At 41.6% G+C, this 25,641-nt stretch overlaps 2 protein-coding genes and 1 pseudogene across 2 annotated transcripts; 2 read left to right on the plus strand and 1 right to left on the minus strand.

Annotated features, from left to right (window-relative positions):
- Nucleotides 1–9,935: 9,935 nt before the first annotated feature.
- On the plus strand, nucleotides 9,936–11,239 carry LOC124329423 (annotated as a pseudogene).
- Nucleotides 11,240–13,428: 2,189 nt separating this feature from the next.
- On the plus strand, nucleotides 13,429–15,558 carry LOC124328274 (endoplasmic reticulum resident protein 44-like). The gene is made up of 7 exons (XM_046786982.1): nucleotides 13,429–13,541; nucleotides 13,641–13,702; nucleotides 13,770–13,845; nucleotides 13,914–14,066; nucleotides 14,142–14,744; nucleotides 14,808–14,941; nucleotides 15,007–15,558. The coding sequence occupies exons 2-7, from the start codon at nucleotides 13,652–13,654 to the stop codon at nucleotides 15,253–15,255; spliced, it is 1,266 nt and encodes a 421-aa protein (XP_046642938.1). The 5' UTR covers nucleotides 13,429–13,541; nucleotides 13,641–13,651; the 3' UTR covers nucleotides 15,256–15,558.
- Nucleotides 15,559–16,347: 789 nt separating this feature from the next.
- On the minus strand, nucleotides 16,348–25,387 carry LOC124328259 (collagen alpha-1(IV) chain-like). The gene is made up of 25 exons (XM_046786970.1): nucleotides 25,031–25,387; nucleotides 24,433–24,627; nucleotides 24,277–24,321; nucleotides 23,904–24,125; nucleotides 22,919–23,206; nucleotides 22,668–22,829; nucleotides 22,466–22,595; nucleotides 22,225–22,374; nucleotides 21,979–22,155; nucleotides 21,746–21,910; nucleotides 21,510–21,671; nucleotides 21,251–21,432; nucleotides 21,052–21,182; nucleotides 20,872–20,978; nucleotides 20,614–20,807; nucleotides 20,328–20,534; nucleotides 19,616–20,257; nucleotides 18,744–19,549; nucleotides 18,499–18,676; nucleotides 18,345–18,426; nucleotides 18,089–18,259; nucleotides 17,827–18,012; nucleotides 17,579–17,756; nucleotides 17,396–17,510; nucleotides 16,348–17,324 (listed from the first exon to the last, which is right to left on the minus strand). Exons 1-25 carry the CDS (start codon nucleotides 25,112–25,114, stop codon nucleotides 16,986–16,988), a joined length of 5,298 nt encoding a protein of 1,765 aa, XP_046642926.1. The 5' UTR covers nucleotides 25,115–25,387; the 3' UTR covers nucleotides 16,348–16,985.
- Between the last annotated feature and the right edge of the window lie 254 nt (nucleotides 25,388–25,641).

Genomic DNA, 25,641 nt, shown 5'->3' on the forward strand with positions numbered 1-25,641 from the left:
AGAAGCTATATCCCGATGTCGGAAGTGTGTTATGTGCTCAGCATGCGCCGTGGATGCCATAGCGCTAAAAAGGCCGGGCCCAGGTATATTATAAGGAATCGAATTCTCATCTTTAGATTTTTCCTCATCCCAAGCCACTCTGGTTGGTCTTCTATACGGCAAGAGGAAATGCGCGTGTTAAAACGACGTTTAGAGAGAGAGAGAGGGACCTGTGGAAATTCTATTGGGGCTGTCGTTCGGTGCTGGTCGGAGGAAGGCTGGGTTATGTGATTGGGGTTGTTGATTGTTGAAGAGAGAGGCCGAGGAGTGTGAGGATTTTTCCTCCTCTCCTTTTTGCCTGGCTCAAAAGGCAGCCGTTGAATAATAATGATGAAACAGCAGCAGCAGCAGCAGCCGCACAGAAGGAGCTGCTATGCAACGTTGGATTTCTTTTGGGTCGAGAAATCTCCGCCTTTAATGCCGCCCCGCGTTTCCTCCGCGGAACGTTGTTGTTTTCTCTAATCAGACGCTGTTATAGCTGGCGCGCGCCACGGCTTCCCATGTTTGCCGTGACTCGACCCCCCCCCCCCCCTCTTACTAATACCCTCCCCCGCATCATGTCATCACCATCTCATTAAATTAGAAGTATAGCTTCGAGCACCGTGTCAGGTGTTTTCCTCGTTCTGAAGCCGAAGAAACCAAAAAGAAGAGGAAAGGATATACATAATACAGAAAGGGAGCGAGAGCCTTGCGTGATGCCGATTCTATCGGCATATATGAAATATAAACGGTCGTCATGATCGGATCCGATTTGCTGCATAACTGTTTCCGGATGTCGTTCTTTTTTCCCCAAACGGAACTTATCAATTCACATATAATTTTTCCTGGTTTTTCATTAGATTAGTTTTTTGGGGTTTTTGTCTTTTGTTGTCTTGGTTGAATATTCAAAGCGCTAACTTTCTGTTGAAACTTATAAAAAGTGATGAATATTTTGAGGCCACCACCGTTATTGATACATGTGGCAAAGGACAATATCACGGTTTCATTAAGTATTTAAAATAATATCTTAAATCAACTCTAACGGGAATATCTTAAAAGGATTTGCATCTTGGAAATACTATATACGTCCTGCGGGTTAATTTATGTTTTTAACACGCATTTGAATTACAAAGAAGTAGGGGAACGAAAAATAAAAATAAAAATAAAATTTTGAACTGGTTTTCTGACGATCAATGATACCCATAAACTTCAGAAAACGTACAAGGTAAAGCTTTGAGGACTTTACCAGTAAAAAGACTCGTTTACAAAGTCGACGAAATTATTTTGGCATTTAAAAACAGGTCATTTGACCTTAAAACCTTTACACCCCAGTACCGCACATTTACCAGAATTTGCAAGGATTTTTCAAACAATGACCCAGTTTATTTGCCGACACTTGCTGCTATTTTTCATGATGACAGTTCAATCGAATATTCTAATTTTAGTCGCGGGGATAACAAGGCGAAGAATTATTTGCAATATAACGAGTGCACTGTTGATGACGATAGTTACCGGTAAACGGTGGTCGGAGAATCACTTATTTTATTAATGAAAAATCGAATGGGATCGTAATCCGTAGAATGTCCATTTGATCCGGCCTGAATTCTCGGCCATGTCCGCCGATTGGCAGCATGGCCAAAGAAAGGCAATTCTATGAAGCAATGCTGATTCAGGATCTTCTAGATAAGCAAATGTACAGTTGAGTCCCTTCTCCGAGGACTGCTCGCTGATTGGTCTATGGTCTGTCGTCGTTTTTCACGGTTTTTTCAAATGAGAATTATCGACAATTTCTCCGGACGAGAATTATTTACAGCCGAATTTCTCCCGAGGGACGGATAAAACTGTCATAATGATTTGCATTCGTGCATCGGCCAATTACCATATCGTATGTCGTGCAGTACTATATAATTCCCATCATATTTCAAATGCGCTCTCTGTTTTTACTGTCACCGTGTCTAGAACAACGTACGAATCAGCTGTTAAGCCAGCAATGTATATTGAAACACGAATGGCAATCAAAACAGCCAAAAAATAAATAAAATAAAACCCCAGTTGGTTAAAAATGACCGGTTTGGGTTGGAAAGTTGTCGTTTCCAGTAACTGAAACGACTGCCGACTTCTTAGTTTGTTATTCGTGTTTTGAATATACACACATGCACACTCGTTGAGTAGCACGTTTGATGGTACTGGTACTGTACGACATGCAAGATTCCGGAGGCCAGCACCCGAAAGGGAAACACCGAGTGTTATTGATATCGGGGCCAAGGTGATTCCTCATCATCGTCCGTTATTAGACTATCTCAGTGGCGCAGTTGTATATAGAGTGAAATTCCCAGCGATTGCGGGCACTCCACAGCAGCGACCGTGTAAATTACGTCGCAGCCAATAAACAAAATCATCGGACCTAGAAAATAATTCAATAAAACAAAAACAAAACCACTTCAAATGAATCAAATCCATACATTATGGCCTTATCCAGTATTAATAGAGTGAGCTGGAAATGGGTGCGAAGACTCTGACGAGAATAAGTTGAAAAAAAGTAAATAAATAAAAGTTGCGTCGATCCGCGCACTCTCGCGCGCTTCTAAATGGCCGGGAGCGAGATATTACTGGAGCTCTGAGTGATGGCTGCGCACATGTAGGCGCTGACATGCGTGCATCAGCACTGTGTCATTATACATCGTGAAGAAAATAGATTAGCGCACGAGCAGAAGTCCGTCCAGGTGAAAGGGGAGTCCGTTCGGCGAGGTTGGGGCTGACTCAGGGATATATAGCGGGAATCGCTCGGCCATCTCTTTGCTGCACTCGTCCAACGAGTTTTGATCGCGTGATGGCACAACACGAAAGCACAAAAGAGTTCTCGAGAGCCACTTGACCACGCCCGATGCCCCAATTTCTCGGATGACGACAAAAAAATCTGATCTGGATCACTTTGCTTTTGCTCTCTCTCTCACCTCGCATTCTCCGAAACCTTTCTCATCACGGTCCGCTTGAAAATCCAGTTTTCCATCAGTCTGACCATTCCGGTTTTTTCGTGGAACCTTCACCGGTTTTACCAATTATATAAGGAAGAGTGTCCGATCTTCGGACCTTGCAAGTCGCGAAAAGGAAAATTTCGATACCTGTCTAGTCTTTTGGGAGGAGGGAGGGTGGGGTGGGTGGGGGACCGAAAAATGAGTTTAATCGAAATGCTGCCATTGGATGAAGTTGCTTATTCTGAAAATGGAGAGTTCGAAAACTTTCGTGGCATAAAAAACAAACAAAAAACAATCACATGTAATGTGCGTAGTTATGCGCGAAGATGGCCAATTTGTGATAGAAATTATTGCTGATGAATGTTCGACGACATTCCTCTATAATACGCCCAGAAATACCGAATAGTAAATAGCTAACTGTTCGCTTTATCGTACATATATACGCGCTGTTTTCTGCTTTTCAAACAGTCAAACGTGACTGTCAACGAATAATAATCGCACAAGTTTATAAATGAAAGCGTAAGCCAATAATTTCGACATTCTGGGGCGGCCTTTTTTCACGCAAGTCGTCGTTTCTGTTTTTCCTTTATCTCAATCCTTCCATCTCCATCCTTATTCTCTTTCTCTCTATGCCGTCGTATCAAAAGTGGTTACACGGGAGTCTTTGCCGTTCCCCGAAATCTCCCTATCTGGAAACTAGATCAGCCAAATGAATAAACGAGAGACTTTCGGATCTGTGGCTCAATCAGGTTATTTTTTTATTTTTTGTCGTGAGCAAGTGATCTGGGAAAAACTCTCTTCGCTGCGTTGCGCTTCTTTTTTTTTGTTGTCCCGACTGATTTTTGTAATGAGCTAAATGATCAGGCATTGCGGCGTAGAATGTGCACGCGGGATAGGACCGGCTAGTTTCGGGCCAAAAAAAAACAACAACTCGAGTTTCGCTGCTGATATACGCTCTCGGGGGTCTCCATTTTTATTTCGACTTGAAACTACAAAAAAAAAAAAAAAGTCGAAACGAAAGAGAAATTGGTTGTGGAGAGCAGGAACAAATGAAAGGGTCAGGAAGAGTGTTCTGAAGGGTTCTGCTTCTGAGTCGCCAGGGCATGGGCAGTGTAGATAATTGAACGGGAGACACACGCAAAAAAATAAGGAGAATAAGGTGCTGCTAGCCGAGGTGATAAAAGGGGGTATATTTTATGTAGAGCGAGACGAAGCAGCAGCACGTTATACACTCATGAGCACGGTCAACCGGGGAGAGTCAGGATTCCTTTATAAGAGACCAACCGCGTCCTGAAGCAACCCTCCTTCTTCTCCTATATATTTGTTGTAGAACAAAAAGTGAGACAGAAAGAGAAAGAGAGAATAGGGCGTTTCACTGTCGATTTCTTCGATTATTGTGCGCTTGCTATTTTTACAATAATAGACGCTGTCAAAGTTGTGGCCGAGAAAAAAAGAAGAAAAAAAAAACTGAATCGCCGAGCCGAAAGGCGTTTTACTTCGTGACGAGCGTGCTACGTATATATACACGCTCCTGCTGTTATGTGACTGTCATGTGGAGGATTCGCCCAAAGGGGCGCGGTGAACGCCGACGCTGCCATCACCAACGCAGAAGAAACAAGAGAGACACTGGAAGACAAAAAAACAAAAAAACAAAAAAACAATAATAAATAAAAACGAAAAAATAATGGTAATAATAAGTCTGTTTGGGTGAAAGTCATCGCGAATGAGGAGCGACCAACCGCACCGAATCGTCCGAGCCGCAAAATGAGTCGAAATGTATCCACAGAAGTGGATTTTGGATGAAGTATAGGCTATATAAACGCATAGAAAAAGGGCGTGGCAGATGAGACTTATTCATCATCATCATTCGCGCTTTCCTATATACTCGGCTATACGTGGACGTGTGTAGTCCTTGATATACGGCCACTAAACAACCCTGGACGACTTAGCATTCAAGTGATTCCCGAATCCCAATTATTATCCTTAAACCATCGCAAAATGTCATTGTGTATTATTCCAGAAAAAAAAAAAAAAAAATGTAACATTCCGGTTTTTTCGTTTAATATTTTTTTTTCCCGTTGAATGTCAGTATTTCTTTTAAACTTTTTTTTATTCCGTTAAGGTCGAAGTATGTCCCGGATATGGAAGCAAGCGTTATTATTTATTTATTTATTTTTTTAGTTCTATATTCGAGATCGAAAAGGATACACGCAAGTCATATAGATGAAAAATCATTTTTCTATACGTTAAATATAGAACTTGAACCCATACTGAGAGGTAGAGGTCTTTATATAAAAAAAACCGGCTCCAAATAGCTGCCGGTCGGTTGTACTACAAAGAACCAGCAAAAAAGTGTTTTCCCTGCGAGTGCTGGGAGGAGTCCTTGCTAACGTGCCTACAGTGTAACCTGCTGGACTCCTGTACCAAAATCGCGAGGTCGTCACTTGGGCTCGAAAACGTCGAAGGGCGCGTCATTTGAAATCAGGAATGACTCATGCTGAATGGTCAATCGTTGTCTCTCTTTTTTTCAAACCGTGTGATATTGATTGGCTAAAACAGGCAGAAAATAGGTCACTAGATAGAGAATCATTTTGATGACATAACTGGACCTCGAGACCCAAAACTTCTATATCTGTTGTTTGTATGGCAACATAACGATCTCGGCCAGTAGTTTCTGTCTGGATAAATCGATCTGATGGCTTTTTCTATCTCAAAAGTCAGAACAGGTTCAACAGCTGAATCGCTGATCGACTAGTAAAAAAAAAAACAATTTTCCCCTTAGATTTTCCAGTAATCGATTCGTGTCACGGTGAATTTCGATTGCTTTATCTTCGTGCTTATCTCTATCTGGTTTGGATTATATAGGCCTAAGACTGTCATGTTTTTGAGGGACCAAGAAGTCGTGCTCTGGATGGCAAACTCAATGGATGTACAGTTATTCATCGACGGCGTCGACAGTGTCAAATACAAAAAACTAAACAAAAGAAGAGACGGAAAGATAAAAATTAAGACCTGGAGCAAAAATTTCGCTTTCTTCTTTTCAGATCCAACTAGTTCTGTATCTCACCATTTTTGCCATTGATTTTAAAGGGTTCCGCTCTAGATCCTTCCGGATTCTTGAAAATAATAATAAAAGCAAAACAAACAAAAACCAAACAACACGGCAGATATGTTGAATCCATTCATTCTCCTCCAGTTAGAAGAAAGACAACTTTTACGTAAAAAAAAAAGGCAAAACAGTTTCACCTTCTTTTTTCTGTAAAGCTGATGCCTGTAAAATGTATCCATAGAACGGGTTATACCTTAGAAATAGACACGGAAACAGGCGCGGTTGAGACGCCCGAAATACGTATAAAGGAGACAAATATAAGAAAGAATAAAACGACGATGAAAACCAGAAAGAAAATAACGCGCTTTCAAATTTCCAAATTGGTTAGACGAATTGAGGTTTTTGAAGCGACCGAGCCAGTATATACTTACTGTCATCATGAAGCACGACACTATCTCTCTATAGCATCCAAACTATCAACTGTTGTTGTTGTTGTTTTCATGTTCTTTCGTAAATAAAGACGCCATTGTGTTTTTCGTTTCTGTCGGCGCGAAATGATCGTAAAATAATAAAGAGCAGCTGCGCGGACCCATCGTAGCGGGTGGTTCGCATTGATGTTTACCTTATTCGTCTTTTTCGTGAGTGGCGAAGAAGTCTAGAGCGAGAAGCCTGGCGATATACAGAAGATAAGGAAGAAGAAAAAAACGGTATCAACTATCAAGCACATTTGTGGGACAAGCGGTCGGCGTCGTGATTGCACGAAAACAAAATTAGAGTATAGATTTTTTTTTATTATTTTATTTTGACTTTTAGAAAGAATCGCTGTTATAAGCTGCGGCCGAAAAAGTCAGGAATATTAGTTGTCATGCCATCCAAAAAGAAATCATAAAAAGAATGAGATTTTTTGCGACCCATAAAAAGATAGTGGGCTAGTGTATAGTGGGCTCCCCTCTTTTCTTATCTGGATTTTTCTTTCAATTAACCGGTTTGATTCGTTTCACGAAGGCGCGTTCGGGTAATCTTGACGAGGAAATGAACGAACGCGCAGAAGAAGAAAAAAAACAACACGAAACAAAAAGCGCCCTACTTTCACTTTCGAGGCAACCAAGCATCGTCAGCGGTGCTCTGTTTTGGCATTCAAAAAACTGAATTCACAAACACTTTTTTGTATTCGACTAAGAAGAAAAGAATACAATTATTCTACCAAGAAAGAAAGAGAATTACTATCTACTATAGCTGGTCTCGCGGTGATGGCCTGTCGATTCGCCGTCGGATTCAGTCGGTCATGTCCGAAGCGGCACCAATTAATTCGAATCTTTTCTCTGTCAAGAGCGCAGTTTTCTCTCTCTAAATCTTGAGACTTTTGTTCAACCGACGTTTCACTATCAAAGGGCAATATACAGTATACATTTTTTTTTTGGACTCATTTCTTCAATCCGTCTCTCAAAACCACATCAATGCTCTAGATTTTTTTTTCTTCTATAATGCGCTTATTTTCTGCATTTGATGCAAACTATTGCTGAAGGCGTTTCATATTCAACTTCACCCTTTTCTTGGGAGGAGTGACTTTTAAATATCTAATATGCGTGTGTGTATATTTTTAAATATTTACATTCATTTTACGTGGGTTCCCATCACGATCGAATTTAGTAAGTAACGGAATCCTTCGTATTTCGATGATTTGCTCCCTTCGACCCTTCCGCTTTATATGATGGGATTCTTGGAGGGTAGAATAATTTTTTTAATCAATTGCATCGATCATAAAAGCGAGAACCAGCAGTACCTATAGCCGAGAACAGCCGAGATATCATCTCATTGAATAAAACCTTAAAATGTACATAGAAATTAAAATGAATAATAAGGTGGAGGCAATCACGCTTAAAGTAATTAAATTGTTAGGGAATATGGCGGTAATTTTCACTCTATCGTACCCAATCAATGATATTTGAAAAAAAAATACAAAAAAATAGGGAAGATAGAGCAAGTAGGCACACTCGTGCAAAACACTTTTTAATCTGTCATCGTTTCTAACTCAACAATCGAGCCTATTGTTAAGTAAAAGAAACCATAACAAATTGCTATGGGAGGAAAACCGCTTAACTGTATAGACAATCACGATACGTCTATACCTCTGCTCCGTATAAAAAGAATTCCCGTTATCGTGACTTGGAAACAACTATCTCGCAACTACCAACTTTACCTAGCTTCTAGACCATTATTGTATGGAAGGAAACTAAAATTAGCCGTATTTCTTCTAGGCACGTCATTAATTAGCATAGAATAAATACTCCGATGACGAGATTACATTTACATTCAAACGCCATCTATACCTTATGGTTTGAACGAGAGTAGTAAGCGGTAAATTTGACAGGACTATAGGAGGATCATCCAAACTTCCGACGTCAAGTAACAGACATTGAAATTTTTTCCCTTTCAATGAGATTAATTGTATTCTCAACAATAAATATAAATAGTGTATTAGCCTGTCGTAAGCATTTGAATGATCTTGAACATGCGATCCACCATCTCTATTGGGCGAAATAAATCACGGTGCGCATTTCCAGAACCATATAGACAACGAAGTGCAAGACTGGATGTAAGCGATGCGCGTGTAATGCCTATGGTAGCGCGTCGTATGCTCGTATAAACAAGTTCGTGTTTTATTGCATTTCCCTACGGTTCCAATGCTTCATACACCGTTATTTTCCCGTGTAACTAACTATACATATGAAGTCATTTACTGGATACAGGTGTTAATTTTCTAATCCAGATGTTGGGCGGTTCTCTCTCGTTTATATATGTTCAAGCTATAATTTGTCGTTGGCAAACAACCGAACAGGATCCGCGAGTACGACACATAAAGGGTTACAAGCAGTTGCGAGAAACGAGGGAATAGAATAACGTATCTATAGAAATTATTACTAACCATTTGCATGGTTGGCTATTAAACAGACATGAACATTATCTACTTCCACGCATCGGTCCAAGTTTACTATTCTATTATAGCCAACCTGGTTGCAACTATTAAAAAATGTGAATAATATATGCACATATGGTACGCAGTTGTTGGGAGCACGACAGTACGAATAATAAATCTGGCACTTTGCTGTAAACGTTTATAGTGTATATAGTATGGTGTGTTTCGTATTATATATGACGTGCAGGCTAAACGGTTTCTATGGAACGCCATAGGGACAAAAAATTAACTGCTCCCAAGTTAGCATTAATTTAGTGCTCTCCAAAAATAAGTGCTCACAATTTAGTGGTCTCTCGCATCCGCCCTCTAGCGGGCGGTTCAAAATATTTCGCTATCAATGAAAATATTGACAATTGAATATCGATTAAAATCTAATTTTCGAATACATCAGCGTCGATCAGCGTCTGCCCCATCACCTCCGTCACCTCCCTTCTGTCCTGTGATTTTTATCGTGTCTTTTTATGATTTCATCTTTGTCGAAGTAATCTTCGTGACTAGTACTTCGTCGATACTTTTTCTTCTTCCCCAGCAGAAGTAACAATATTAGTCCTGGCATGTTCCGATGTTCGGCATCGCCGGAATCCGGAATGGATGTTGGATGACGGATTTCAGGATTCTCGGAAGACATAAGGGGTTGCCGGGTTGGCAAAGGTGATGAGGCAAGAAAAAGGGCAAGCATTCGAATTTAGAAATCCCATAGTTAAGCTAAATATTGGATTTTAATTCGATATAGCTTCGAACTCCTCTCACAAGCAGGCGGAGAAACGAAATATTTTGAACCGCCCGCTAGAGGGCGGATACGAGAGAGCACTAAATTTTGAGCACTTATTTTTGGAGAGCACAAAATTAATGCTTACTTTGGAGCAGTTAATTTTTTGTCCCTATGGCGTTCCATAGTTTCCAGCTACATGTAATAAGGCTCCTTGTTTGTGATGTATAAAAGTTAGTTGAAAATTATCTGTTGCTCTGTACACATTCTGTGTAATAGTCACTAGAATGGCAAGTTCTCAGCGCTTCTTGTCGGCACCATTTTCTGGACATGTCCTAATAAAGACTTTAATTTTGTTCATTATTTCAATGCTAATTCCAAATGTAATCGCTGCACCCAAACTAATTTTCGAAGATAATTTTGACACACTGAACAGGTCCACCTGGCAACATTTAATAACTTCATGGCGCGGTGGCCAGAGTCAATTCCAATATTACACTAACCGCACGGAAAACAGGTAGTATGTTATATATACTAGAAACATGTAGCTTATTAAAGGGGAATTTTTTTCAAACAACTATTTTCTGAAGTTATGTTAAAAATGGAATATTACATATTGTCCCTACTTTCACGTCCACCCGTTTTGGAGAGTCTTTCTTGTACAACGGTACACTCAATTTGACCGCCGAAGGATGCAATTTTATTGGTCCGGAAAACCTTTCCAGCAGCTGTGTCAGGTTTTATTTGATTTTAAAAAAATACTTTCCAATTAGCTTTTTTATGTACGTGATCTAAAATCAGGAAAGGATGACTCAATGGTGATATCATTAATCCAATCCAATCAGCGAGAATGAGGACCATTAATTCCTTCAGTTTCACTTACGGGACCGTCGAAATTAGGGCCAAATTGTCGCGCGGAGATTGGCTGTGGCCCTGTAATTTTGAAGCTAAAAAAAATTCAATACGATTGCAATTTTTTTTAATAAATTGATTTTGATTTTTTGTTTAGCATTGTGGCTATTGCCGACCGATAATGTCTACGGAGAATGGCCCAAATCGGGAGAAATCGATATGGTTGAAATACGTGGCAACGAGAAATACTTTTGCGATGGAATGCAAGGTGGTAATAAACGGGCTAATTCTACATTGCATTGGGGTGCGAGCGTTACGCAAGATAAGTACGCCAAAACTAGATGGTCCAAGTAAGTTAAAAACTAAAGGAATCCTGCTGCATTTTTTGTTTCCATTAATATAGCATTGCCTAGATAAGAAAAACGTTATTTCCTTTTAGATTCCTGTCCAATGGCTCATTTGCTACTGAATTTCACACATACGGTTTAAGCTGGCTACCGACCGGAATATCCTTTCTTATTGACGGCCAAGTAATTGGGAACATTACTCCGACTGCCGGTGGATTCTGGAAACTGGGAGGTTCAAGCGGTACCAATATTTGGGCCAATGGTACCATCATGGCTCCTTTTGACAAACGAGTACGTATTTATTCAATCTAACTTACGTAGGCTATAGACATTATAAAAACAATGATTATGGCTATGACAGAGATGACAGACTAGGCCTAATAATTTGTATTTTGGAGTATACTTCATTTTGAAAGTAGCGGCTGGTGGCGATTATTTTCCCGACCGTTGTTTCAATTATAACGACACAGGGGCGTTAGTTCCAAAGCCGTGGAGTACCAATGCCACCGTGCAAATGAAACCATTTTGGGCTGCGAAAAATCAGTGGTACCCAACTTGGACTCGCAATCCTGAAGACAGTCACATGTTGGTCGATTACATTCGCGTTTGGTCACTATAAATGAAGCCATGATTTGTCATGCCAATTGACAGTTTTTTTTTTTTTTTTTACTTTCTGGTGTTGGTACATTTCTCCTTTCCTATTTATATGGTACAGCATAAAAATAAAATGCAGTGTTTACACTCACTGGCGATCTTTTAATTGAATTTCTATCGCAACCCTTGATCTCCACTAACGTGGTTAGACTTAATTTAATGATTGTTGGAGTACGCTTCGCTTTCCAATTTGCCGTCAACGAATCGATCGTCTAGTCAGTGATGGAAGAAATCCTATGATTTGCCCAAAATAAATGTAACAGCATAAATTATCAAGTTCATCGGTCAAAGGGTAGGTTATTAGTATATATTTAAAAGAAAGAGTATTTATATATATTACGCAGTGTGCGCTGTGGGGGGGGGGGGGAGGGTTGTAGGGGACGAATGGTAAGCTGGCAGTCAACACCACCAGCTGTGTTTTAAGGAAACCTCTTAGAAGTTCGATGTGAAATTTCTAGTTCAACACAGTCACGGTTAACAATCCATCTCAACCATAGTGCAAATATTCATTTCTATCTAAATTAGGGCTGTAAAGTAATTTCGAATAATTTTTGTTGTCTTAAAAAAGTCTATTTACAAGTGAAGTAAATTTTATTTGTTTACAACATCTTTCGAGTTTGCAATGGGCTGTCTCTGTAGCATTTTGAGTGAGTATGATAAAAAAAACTTGTGTTACATAACTGCAGTAACAAATATATTTTTTTTTAATAAAATAGGTTTAGCATGTTGCGGGGCTAAAGTTGTCGGTGCAGCAGTATTTTCTATACTTGGATCTGTTATGTCAGGTATTTCACTGGCTATATAAGCTATTGCTGTTAAATTCTTCTATATGAATATTGTTGGCATTTTTTTTATTTGTTCATTTTAAATAACTCCTCAAATCATATTTTCGTTACAGGAATTGGTGTTGGCTTTGCTGTTGTCGCCGGAGGAGTTGCTGTTGTCAATGCTTTTGCTAGTGGAGCTTTAGTTACCGTGGCCACTGCAGTTTTAGCGTACGTCGGGATAAGATTCGTTATTCGTTGTTTACGTTGACACGGCGCTTATGTGAAATGGTGCATAACTGAAAAGGTTGGAAACAGCATATTATTTTCTTAAAAATACACGTCCGCATTTATTTTTTAAATTACACTTCGGTAAACTCCTCATAAATCTAAATTTCGACAGAAGATGAATAAACCGGATTTTTAATTTTATGGCAAGCGACGAAGTGATGTACGCTGCCCATTAAACAAAAATAATTCTGATATATATTGGTATAGGCCTCCTCTTATTCGCAAGAATGAAACTACAGAGCTCTATCTGTTTGCCATTGCCGTATTATGGAAAAGCCCCTGCTGTGCTAATTATACACAAACAGTCCTGTTTAGTACCTAAAAGGAGGTTTTTCATTCATGAGAAAACCAGAAATCAAACAGCAGTAAGGAATATTTTCGACTTTCTATTACTTGTTTTGTCAGGTTTCTTTTTTTTTTGTTAACCGCCTCATCAGCACATAATAACAGAGCTATAGTATTCTATAGCTCTGACAGGCTCTGATAGAACCATGTTAAATTTCCCACCGTTTTTTCAAGGCAGAATTTTCAAGTCTTGCAACTCAGCATCCCGGCATTGGTCTATATTTAGAGTTGTAAGAGTTAACTGTCGAATATTAAACAGAAACGCATACAAATTATACAGAAATTAGACTTTCCTGGTATATTGAACACAACTATTTTTTTAAATATTGCAATAGAATAAAATATTTCTTTACCTAACTTACTTCCCTATTTAATTTAAAATTTAACAGGTTAAATTCGCCGTTAACCGATTAACCAATACGCATGGTTTGCGTGGCATTCTGTGAGTCGTCTGTCTACTGTCTTTGCGTAACAGCGTAAGTGACTTTTACGGACTGCGACACGGCTATTTCCTTCTTTTTAGGGTTCAGTACGTTGTGTTCGCCGCTATCTTTCTGTAGGTATGGGTGGCCATACGAAGGGAAACTAACATCATAGTAGTTTTTAAAAAATTTCTGCACTCATCATCAGACTACAAACAATATCGACATTTTTTCTAGCATTTTGCAACATGAGGATATTTCGCCACGTCACTCCTCTTAACTTCGTAGTTCAATTTCTGGTAAGAACAGAATATGATAGGAGTAAAAATGTTGGTAGATTAACATATGTTTACTTTATTGTGACAGGTACTCTTCAGGTTATTCAGCCATGGAGAGTGTGGTGCAGTACAGCTCACAGCTGACAATTTTGATACAATTATTGGTATACATTACTTGAGCTATTGGCTTTTCAATCATTTCACTTACTCTTCTTTTTTTGTTGTAATACAGCAAACACAGAATTGGTGCTAATCAACTTTTATGCGGACTGGTGTCGATTCAGCAACATGTTAGCACCGATTTTTGATGAGGCTGCTGACAAAGTAACTTCTGAGTTCCCTAGCTCACGGGTGATTCTAGGAAAAGTTGATTGTGACAAAGATAGTATGAACATAACTACTTTCTAAATGTTTTTAACTGTGTAATGATAATGTTTCTTATTGTATGTCACTCTTACAGCTTCTATTGGCACAAGATTCCATATTTCCAAATATCCCACACTAAAGGCAGTGAGAAATGGCCAGTTGTTTAAGAAAGAATACCGTGGACAGAGATCCGCTGAGGCCTTCGCTAATTTTGTGCGGGAGCAATTGGTCGATCCGATGAAAGAGTTTACTCAGCTCTCGGAAGTACAGCATAATCAAATGGATGACAAGAAACGGCACGTCATTGGTTATTTCGAGACGCGAGATTCACCTGAGTACGCCAATTTTGCTAAATTGGCTGCTGTTTTGAAGGATGACTGCAATTTCCATGTCGGGTTTGGCGAAGTAACCAGAGCTATGCATCCTCCTGGCCAACCAATTGTGGCTTTCAGGCCAGCCAAAGCACGTTCTAATGATATGGACGAATCTTTCACTGGGGATCTGAAGAGTTATGATGAGTTCAGTATTTGGACAACAGACAAGTGTGTGCCGTTGGTGCGAGAAATTACTTTTGAAAATGCTGAGGAACTAACTGAAGAAGGTCTGCCCTTCCTTATCCTCTTCTACAACCCAGATGACAACAATAGCATTAAAAAGTACAACGAGATTATCAATCGCGAACTGTTGGACGAAAAACGTAAAACTACTTGTAATATTTAATAGAAAATTCAGTGTTTTAATTTTTTTCCTGTATTCTTAGAAAACATCAACTTCTTGACAGCCGACGGAGTGACATTTGCCCATCCTCTTCAGCATTTGGGGAAGAGTAAAAAAGATCTTCCACTCATCGCTATCGATAGCTTTAGGCACATGTATCTCTTCCCTAAGTTTGAAGTACGAGCACTAAATGATATAGATTTAAAATAAAATAATATTCATATTCATTTTACTTTTTTAAGGATATAAACATTCCTGGTAAGTTAAAGCAGTTCCTCGCCGATCTACATTCCGGCAAACTGCACAGAGAATTCCACTATGGTCCTGACCCAGCTACCGATCCTCCTCTGCAACTTGAACATCACGCAGGCAATGAAAACAGCAAAGATGATGATCTAAGCAAAAAGCCAACTCAGCCACCTGAATCAACATTCAAGAAACTCGCTCCATCTAAGAACCGTTACACGCTTCTAGATAAAGACGAGTTATAAAACTGTGACTTTACAAAAAAGAGGTGTGGTGGTTTTTGGTTGGTGGCCTTTCTCTTTTCTCTTGCACGATTAATTCTCTTGGTCTTTGCTCTTTGTTTTGTCACTATATTTAAAATGAAAAATGTTTCGATCCAAAATTCCAAGGTTTCTTCAGAAAACATTTAACCATACAAATTCTTAAAGATAGAATGTGACTCTTTCAGTTGTTACTTCTCTGAGCATAATTTTCCCCTTTCCGCCATATAGCAGTTGCCGTTGTTCAGTCCTGGCCACCAGATTTGTAAATACAACAGTTTAACCAAACTACATATGCTACTACGCTTTTGTTGGCAGATGTGTTAACATGTGTGATCAAACTATAGTCTGGGTGGTGTGGAAAGTGGTCTGTAATGAGCCTGAGGAGAAGAGACAGCGATTCCTTAATTGACTATTTTATAATTCGACATTTTCCATACATTTCCAATGCTTACGCATGTTAGTTTTTTTTAACGTCAGAAACTATTTATGTTCTTTTTTCAAACTCGTTGGAGTTTTATTGTCGGAAATTTAAAATATTTAAAATTCAATGGAGTTCTATTGTCGGACCTCAAAATAATATTAATATCGTTGGAGTTCTATTGTCAGGTTGTGGGTTTCTACTGTCGGGCACTGGAGTTCTACGGTCGGATATTTTAAATAATATTTTAAAGAGGAGTTCTTGTGTCTTTGGAGTTCTACTGTCGTTGGAGTTCTACTGTCGCATACAAAGAAATTTTTAAAATTATTTAAAAGATTGGGGTATTGTCGATGGAGTTCTTTTGTCTTTGGAGTTTTACTTACGATGCCATACCATTACCAACTGCCGCCACTGGCCTGAAAGGATTTGGACATTCAGGCCAGTGGCCGGGGACTTTCCAGGCCATTTCCAATGCTGGCCTCAACGTCGCGAGGAATCAACGTCTGGCCTGAATGTCCGGCACCCTCTTTTTTTTTAGTTTGTTTGTTTTCGTTTTTTTTGTTTTATTTTTTCATATAGGGCTAATATTGCAGCGAATTATCTTGTTTTTCACGGAATAGGATTTTTCTATTATTCAAGTAAATCTCCTGTTGAAATAGTTTTAAATTTAAAGTGTATTTGCTTTAAGATAAAAACAAGATATTTGTCGTTCAAGATGTGGTGAAACGGTGTAGCTTTTTCATGAAGTAACTTCGAAAGAAGCTGGAGCAGTCAGAATTTAGAATAATTCAGTTGACAAAACGTATGGAGAAGCAGTATTAAGAAATGGAAGAAAAGCCCCATTGCAAAGAAAAGAAAACTCGGAAGAAGGCGCTATCATCGAGAAAGAAAACTGTGTTTATCATTAACGAACGGCAGTGAAAGGTTCCGAAAATGAAGCGCGCATACGCGCTCATGAATTTATTACAGGTATATTTTTTAAAAAAGAAAAAAAAAGTAAGGTTCAATATCTACGGATTTTTGAGATTGACAAAAGCAACGACCAATAGGAAAGCACTCATATTCCCTATTCTGTACATCATAAAAGATTAATAAGTGCCATTTCATCTGCTAATTAGAAGCTACATTTGCAATGTAAAGATAAATTTGGAGAGCTTTGAAAGTGAAACGACGGCAAATGCACAGGGAATTCCAGACCAACGTTTCGCATTAAGATATTACTGACTTTGGAAGAAGACTAATCTGAATGATGTTTCCTTCGGGCTCTTAGAAAAAAAAAATAATATTTTTGAAATTAAAATGACGATGTTCGCCTGCCAGACCGGACAGATCGAGACGAACTGAAATTCGATGGTGGTGCTCTACTAGAATTTGGTTGCGCGAATTTGCGTTGGCAAACAGCGCAACGAGATATGCGCGAAGTCAAATCGCCAGCCTTCAGGGTTTGTGGCAGAGGCTTGGCAAACTGTCTATCCTCTTCAATAGTGGACAACCAATAGGAGGTAGCCGTAGCGTAGTAGTTGCAGCGACCGTGTCCCTGGCACTCGATAAATGGCGTGGGTCGGAAGTCTTCCAAACACGAACCTGGAGACACTAAAGACTGACCACTTCCTTCAGCTCCAGAATCGGTGTGCTAATTTTTGATCAAATTGGTCGTTACTCATCAGATCCTTAGTTTCATATGAATAATTGACACATCCATACCATAAGGAAGCTGTAACCGATCCAAAGTTCCTGCCATCCAGCAGGACAGTCGGGAATTTCCATACTCTGACTGTGTACTGCAATGACGTAAGTGGGGGTCTCACATACTGAACATCTATTTAAGGAAATTCAATCACTCAATTCATTTCAACGAGTGATGATAATTTCAATATGGAAATTTACCTCGACACGTATCGGGTGAGCTCGTTGCCGGTTATAGGCGTCATCATCATAGGCATAGGTTCGGGCGTAGATAACCAGTAAGAGTAATCATTGCGGCTTGCGTAATTGCAAACGTTGTCCAGATTGCAGAAAAGGAATGGCATAGTACTAAATCTAGGCATACAGCTTCCCGGTGCACCTGTGTTAAAAAAAACATCATTTCATTATTTGTCAACCGGCGGGATGGGTTAATTTGATAAAATGAATACCCAAGTCCTGCCCATGTGCCTTAGAGTCGCCAGTGAGATGAAGTAGAGAGTAGCCGGTCCACAGTTCTTGAGAGCCAGCTGGACAGCCAGGTATTCTAGAGCTCTGCGAATGGCGTGTGTAGAAAAAGCCTCGTGATTTAGGGGGAGGTGGAGGAGGAGCCGGTTCACCAACCAAACCTTTGGGACCTATACAGTAACAAAAAATAAAAACACGGCGTCAGTTATGAACAATCAAACCAGATTCAGTTTTTCAATTGAAAACCTTTCTGTCCCGCAAGTCCAACTGCGCCTTCCAGACCGTCATCACCACGGAAGCCAACAGGGCCACGCAAACCGGGCAATCCAGGAAATCCTTGCATTCCAATATCTCCAGCCATTCCCTTGAGTCCCTCAAGACCTGGCAGGCCGATTTGACCTCTTGCGCCCGACATGCCTAAATGTTCAATTTGATGATTTGGATTAAATTTTACATAAACATGATACTTCTTTTTTAAACGTAATTGGTTGCGAGTTTATACCTGGAAGACCGGGAGGTCCTACGTCACCCCGCTGTCCCTTGTCGGATGGGAATCCAGGAGGACCATTATCTCCCATCATACCCTAATAGCCGATCAAAATAAATTAAAAGAGTCTTGAAAAACTCAAATTTTAGTTAATCAAGATGAGCGCAACCTTGGATCCAGGGAAACCTTGAAGTCCTACGAATCCAACGTCGCCGTCTACGCCTCTCAAACCGTTTGGACCAGGTTGGCCAATTTGACCATTGCGACCAGCATCGCCTTGCATACCTTTAGATCCTGACAAGCCTGGAAGACCATCAAATCCAGAATCTCCACTTTGACCTTTGATTCTTTTTTGAAAATAACGAGCGTGAATAAAACTGTAACTGGGAAGGTTTCAATTAAATTATTACAAACCTGATGCCAACAGATCCTTGAGAGCCTCGTTCGCCCTTGTAGCCTTGTCTTCCTGTAACACCGTCGATACCTGGAAGCCCAGTTTGTCCATCACGACCTGGTGTTCCAGGCAGGCCTTTGGCTCCTTGTAAGCCTCTCTGTCCTTTGAACGAAATTCCGGGCAATCCTTCAATACCAACGGGTCCATTCGGGCCATAATTTCCTGGTGCACCTTTCTGACCAGATCGTCCATACAGACCAGGTCTGCCTGGTACTCCTGGCATACCGGGCTCACCCTTCATTGGATTAGGGCCGGGAATACCGGGCATGCCGATAATACCGGGGAATCCAGCGTCACCCTTTGCTCCGTTAAAGCCTGGATTGCCCGGCAATCCAATCTGGCCCTCATAACCTTGAAGACCTTTGACACCAGGAGCACCAAGTAGTCCATCTTCACCAGGTGGGCCAGCAAAACCAGGCAAACCAGGAGTGCCTCTCTCGCCGGAATCTCCTTGAGGTCCGATAATTGCGTTGAAACCGGGCAGACCCCTATCGCCAGCTTCTCCTTTAAGTCCGTGTAAGCCGGGTAATCCTGGTCGGCCGCGCAGTCCCATATCACCTGGAAGTCCGGGTCTTCCGAATCTGCCCGGCTCTCCATCTTCGCCGGACATACCTTTGTTACCGGGTGGTGCGGGCTCAGCCGGGGTTCCTGGTGGTCCTTTAAGCCCATCGAAACCAGGTCTGCCCGGAATGCCAACAAATCCTTGGTCGCCAAAATCGCCTTTAGAGCCTCTAGCCCCTTGCGCGCCAGGCAGACCCGGTTCGCCCTAGTAATTCAAATTATTTAATTATTTTTTTTTACATCAACATTTTCACATCGAGTTGTTTCTTACCATAAGTCCATCACGGCCAGGTATGCCTTGTATTCCTTGGTCTCCTCGTAATCCTCGTGCGCCGTTTTGGCCCGGGATGTTATCTCCAGATTCACCCTTATCACCTTTGAGTCCGTGGAACCCGTTCGTTCCTGGGAAACCCTGTGGGCCATAAAAGCCTCCTTCTCCTTGGTCTCCTTTAGGGCCACTAAAGCCCGACTCTCCAGGCGAACCAGGCAAACCTGGCGGTCCTCTGTCGCCAAAGGGGCCTTTTCTACCAGGTGCTCCATTGAATCCATCCAAACCCGGAAATCCGTCGTTGCCAACCATTCCTTTGTCACCTTCCAATCCTGAAAGTCCTGGCAGACCAGGGCTACCCGGGAATCCGTTAATACCGGCCTGCCCAATGTCACCTGACATGCCCTTTACTCCGGGGTACCCGTCGACTCCTGGTAAGCCCGACTTTCCCTTTTCACCCTCCACTCCTTGACGGCCGTTAAGACCAATTTCTCCTCGAAGGCCTTTGAGTCCTTGGGGTCCTGGGAATCCATCTATACCCGGAAGTCCAGTATCGCCGAAAATGCCAGGCAAGCCGGGTGGTCCAGGAGCTCCAGGACGGCCCATGACACCCGTGACAGTGTTGCCTCTGTCACCTTTTTGTCCCTGTAAAAATAAATGAGCGTCAGATGATAAAGCGAAGAAGAACTGTATTCAATGTAATCAAGATGGTTACCCTTGAACCCGGTAGACCTGCAAGACCAGGAGCTCCTTTCGATCCACGAAGTCCAGCCAGTCCCTGCTCACCCGGCCTTCCACGACCACCGGGGATGCCTTCATATCCGGGCTCTCCTTTAGGTCCTCTCAATCCTGGCAAACCAGGAGGTCCGTCGTAAATATCGAGTCCCGGCTCGCCGCGATCACCTTTGCGACCGAGTATACCCTAAATAATCGAAATGAGAACGGAAATATGAAACAATTCTGCCATTGAAAGAAAAGAATGAATTTGAATATCTACTTACGGGGTTCCCATCAATTCCAGGAAGACCAGGTCTTCCAGGCTTTCCACGGAGTCCTTGATCACCAGCCATTCCAGGATAACCCTTCAAACCAGCTTCACCTTCTCTAGAAATGCCTACTGATCCCTGTACACCTTTGGGTCCTGGCCCTCCCGTTCGACCGTTATCACCGTAAACTCCTTTGTCCCCTTGCAAACCTGCAAACGACCGAAAAGTTTTGAAACGCACCACCCAACATGAAATGATTCCCGACTACAGTACCTTGATCTCCTGATTCTCCGATGATACCGGGTTTGAGTACTAACTGATTTCCTGAGTCACCGCTTTCACCTTTCAGGCCCGGCAATCCAGGTTCACCACGGAAGCCACTAGTGACATTTAATCCGGATATCACATCAAAATAAATTGAGCATTTATGTGTGCATCATTAAAGAGACTTACGGAATACCGTTGCGTCCGTCATCTCCACGCATAGCATTTTCAGCACGAGCATCTTCTCCTCTTCGACCCGGTAAACCGTGTCGACCTGGTAGCCCATCTCGGCCCGGTGGACCGCTGTCTCCGTCAGAACCCTTTTGACAATATAGAAGTTCAATTGTGAAATCATTTCGATCTGATTAGCTCATTTTAAGTGTTTAACCTTTTCGCCTTTGATGCCGATCAAACCGTCCAATCCTGGAAGCCCGGCCGGACCTATTGGACCAATGGGGCCCTCGTATCCTGGGAATCCCTTGTCTCCTACGTTTCCTTGATTGCCCTTGATATCCGGAGGGTAGACGAGTTCACCTTTGTCACCATACTCTCCCTGGCGTCCAGCCAAACCTAATTTTAAGTAGCAACAAAAAATAACGTAATTTCCAGTCTAATAAAGAATAACTAAAGAAAGGAAAAGGAAAAACCTGCCGCTCCCGGTCTTCCATCAAGACCAGGATAACCTGGTCCTCCCTTTCTGCCAAGTTCGCCCTTCAATCCTCTAGGTCCGGGTAGTCCTTGAGGACCAAGAGATCCAACTAAACCGGGTAAACCGTTTTCACCACTGTCTCCTTTGGCTCCATTAATACCTTTGGTTGGTTTAAATTGTTAGCATTTATGGGTTTTTTTTTCCACTTTAATTTATTTCGAGTTTTTCATTTACCCGGTGGGCACTGAGTGCACGCATCACCAGGTGGACCCTTGACTCCAGGAAAACCATCTGATCCGTCTAGACCGGGAATACCGTGATCGCCAGGAATGCCAGGTAAGCCTGGAGCTCCTTTGGGACCTTGGAAATTAACACCTTGCCCAGGGAAGCCCTTAAGTCCTGTAAGAGAAAAGTTCACAGTTAGTTATGGCATAAAGCATTTACCCTTTTATGTAAGGTTGTATTACCCTCTAGACCGGGGTCTCCTCTCTCTCCAGGTAAACCTTCGTGACCATCCCTACCAAGAAGACCATCTGGACCTGGTGGTCCAATAACCGTAGCACCTGCCTGACCTTTCCGGCCTGCAGTACCGGGTACTCCAGGAGATCCAGGTAGTCCTGGATATCCGGGTGTTCCTGGTGCACCTGTATAAAAAACGTATCAGAATATTAATGATGGACGTGATATAAGTTTGCCAGAAAAAAAAATCATACCGTCGTTGCCTGGTTCTCCTTTTATAGTTATTCCTTTCCGACCAATTTCGCCCGGTCGTCCGTTAACTCCCGGTTCACCTGGCGATCCTCGCAGTCCGTAATTGCCTTGTCTTCCAGGCAGTCCATTTCGACCAGGACTTCCTTGGGGACCTTTATAAAGACAAAAATGTAAGAAGAGTCAAACATTTTTTGCGTTTTTCATTTTGAATTTCAAATAAATTTCGAATTTCTCAAAAATTACCAATAGGACCCTGAACTCCTTCGGCTCCGGGGCGACCTTCTTCATCCAGATTGGGATCGTAAATTCCTGGGGGACCAGCTGGGCCTTGTAAACCAGGAATGCCGGGCATTCCTGAATCTCCAGGAATTCCCTTTTCGTTTCATTAGCAGATATAACTGAGATATGTTGATCACGTCAGGAAATATTTAAAAATTCTGTTTACCTTGACACCGTCTAAACCAGGTCTTGCTGCATAACCAGGAGCTCCTTTACCACCTTTCATGCCAGGTGGCCCGGAGTTTCCGGGCTTTCCTTGTTTACCACGGGGCCCATCCATTCCGTAATCTCCCTTGTAACCTTTGTGGCCAAGTGGGCCTGGATATCCCTATGCAAAACAAAAAAACAAAAAAGAAAAGAAAGAAAAAATACAGAGCACTGTAAAAACCAAAAAATAAATAACATTTTATTAATTACTTGAGGCCCTTTTGGACCTATTGGGCCGGCAGGTCCTTGATCTCCTTTCATACCGGGATCACCTTTCATTCCGGGGTTACCAGTTATGATTCCGGGTGGTTCAGTAAATTGCAAATCTCCTGGTGGACCTTTTTCTCCTTGGTCACCTTTCAGTCCTTTACTCAATACGGTTTCTTCACCTGGTAGACCCCGTCTACCCTTCAAACCAGACGATCCTTCGAATCCTATATCACCAGCATCGCCTCTCTCTCCGTTATAGCCATCAGTACCGGGAAGTCCGTCAAATCCCTATCAATCATCAATCAAGTCATTTAGAACTTTGCGCAGTTAATCACAATATACACAGGTCGGAAGTTGAACGAAAAAGATTTACAGGATAGACCCAACTTAAATTAATTTCGTTACGATATATTTTTTAATGCAAAAATGCAACTGTACCCCATCGATAGTGGAATCGGGAAGTTGCGATTTCTGTCTTAACGGATTAAATTGAGCCGAATTTTTGTGGAGGATTTCGCTATAATGTTTGCAGAAAAAGTTGGGGTTTTATGGCGAGGCAAAAAGTTTGAGATTTGCTAAACAAGCGAAAATCGATAAGGGAGGCGGTGGATCGGAATTTATAACTCGGGACCAGCGCCGTCGGGTTCGAAGTCTGTTTAAATAAACATATGGACACTAAACTGAAGACTGAAAACATCAATTCGATAAGTTTGATAAGGGCAGGAAAAAGGTTATAAGCGAGTCCGCCGTTTTCGACGCGCCATCTCTTGAAAAAATCCAGACTGTTATTATTAAAGACCATATGATTTCGGGGAACAGATAATAAAATTAAATGATAATTTTGAAGGACGTTTTAAGAGTGTTCTATTTTTTTTTTATGTTGTTGTTTTGTTTTTCGTTGACTTTTTTTTGTTTTGTTTTTTGGAGAGGAGGGAGGGAGAGGAGGAGTCAATTGAAAATAAAAGTAATGGATTAATTTGCTTACCGGAAGTCCGCCTTTGCCGGGTTCACCTCTTTCACCTTTCGTGCCTGGTGAGTTGATTCCTCCTTCGCCAGCATCTCCGCGTGGACCTAGATCGCCAGGCGGTCCCATGGGACCTCGTCCACCTGGAAATCCTTTCAGTCCCAGCAGTCCAGGAAGTCCGTCTGTTCCGTTACAACCGTTCATACCGGGAGTACCAAACGGTCCTTCAAGGCCGGGTAAACCCTACGATGCCGCGCACGAAAACAATTGCAATAATGATACATAGACAATTAGACGGCAGCGGACAATTAAACAGCGATAGCGCACTGATACGTGGTCAACAGTTCTGTTTAAAAATTCATTCAAAGAATTGTCATCAAAATTTTGAACTCACCGGAATGCCTCCAAAGCCAGTAATTCCTGGAACACCTGGATCACCCTATTTAGCGAAACAATTCAGAAAAATGTATGATTATTAATTGCTATTTTGTTACAGCCATAAAAATCAATCCACAAAATTATACTCCGTACAGGCAATGATGTAGCTTACCCTGTGGCCTTTTTCTCCCATACCACCAAAGGAACCTCCTTCTCCGTTAGGGCCGAATGGTCCGGGAGGACCTTCCGGTCCAATATCGCCGGGAATACCTTGAGATCCTCGCAGACCCGTCAACCCCATTTCACCGGGGAATCCTTTCTCTGCCACACATTGGCAGCGTGTGTTGGCAACGCAGCCTTTACAGGCCTAAAACATTTGAATCCGTAACAGAAAATATTACAAACATTAATTCTGAAAAAATATAGAAAATTTAAAATATAAGAAAATATTATAAACAGAAAATATTAAGGTCAGATGATCAATTCAATGATCTGTTTAATCAAATTAACACAATAAATCAACCGACAAAATGTTTAAAAGTGAGAAAAGAATCATGTCGTCTTAAAAAGAAATGTTGTTTAGGAAGATGCGACCGATCGTTTGATAACGTGTGGGTTGTGGGCGGAGCATTTGGATGGGAGTTTGAACGTCTCAAGAACGAAGGGAAGTTTCAAAGACAACGGTTGAAGCCAGAAGTCAAAGAAAGTTTACAATTTGTCCAAACGAAAAAGAATAATGAGGAGAAAATGAATGTTCATCAACTACTTACGGCCGCGTCGATGGAAGGTAAACAGACGAGCGCTAGGAGACAAGCTGCGACCGATGTCACTAGCAGCTTCTCGTTACGGCGCATCGCGTTACGTTGAAATCGCGTACGATCAAATTTAATTATGCCCCAATGTTTAAGTTTGTTTTGTTTTGTTCTTTAATCACAGAACACGATCATTGGCGGCATGATCGCCCCCACTCGTCACTGATGAAACCACAATAGCGATAAACAAGAGAGTTTCTATTATTTTTTGTTTTTTTTTTCTTCTTCTGAACTTTTACACGGAATAACGGATGACGGTTCGGCAAAGCTCTAGCTTGCACAAGGTTCCTACTCCGTCTGACCAGAGTTCCAGACCGAAAAGCAAGAACCAGCGCCGATGGCTCCGCCTAGCGGTCAGTGTTCATCCGCCGGCCAATATTGTCAATCACTTCCGGAAGAATCCATCAGCTCAAAAATAATTGTCGTAGTCACGGCCCATCTTTTTAGCGCGCTGAAATTAATATTGCAAATGTTTACCTTTGAATCGAATTATATATTTGCCAAAGTTTGGAGATCTATTTAGTCGTGGGCGGAGCCTGTAGCGAGCAAAGGCGGAGTCATCCAAGGTG

This window comes from Daphnia pulicaria, chromosome 3 (assembly GCF_021234035.1).
Source record: "Daphnia pulicaria isolate SC F1-1A chromosome 3, SC_F0-13Bv2, whole genome shotgun sequence".
NCBI classification, from domain to species: domain Eukaryota; kingdom Metazoa; phylum Arthropoda; class Branchiopoda; order Diplostraca; family Daphniidae; genus Daphnia; species Daphnia pulicaria.

Excerpts from the sequence above, each read along its gene's own strand:
- LOC124328259 (XM_046786970.1), bottom strand. The coding sequence starts at position 25,114 with ATGCGCCGTAACGAGAAGCTGCTAGTGACATCGGTCGCAGCTTGTCTC. Across the intron at positions 22,156-22,224 it reads AGGAGAACCAGGCAACGACG|GTGCACCAGGAACACCCGGA; the intron begins GTATGATTTTTT and ends TTTTTTATACAG. Across the intron at positions 21,433-21,509 it reads TGGAAGACCGGGAGCGGCAG|GTTTGGCTGGACGCCAGGGA; the intron begins GTTTTTCCTTTT and ends ACTTAAAATTAG.
- LOC124328274 (XM_046786982.1), top strand. The coding sequence starts at position 13,652 with ATGAGGATATTTCGCCACGTCACTCCTCTTAACTTCGTAGTTCAATTT. Across the intron at positions 14,067-14,141 it reads AGTTGATTGTGACAAAGATA|CTTCTATTGGCACAAGATTC; the intron begins GTATGAACATAA and ends TCACTCTTACAG. Across the intron at positions 14,942-15,006 it reads ATCTCTTCCCTAAGTTTGAA|GATATAAACATTCCTGGTAA; the intron begins GTACGAGCACTA and ends TACTTTTTTAAG.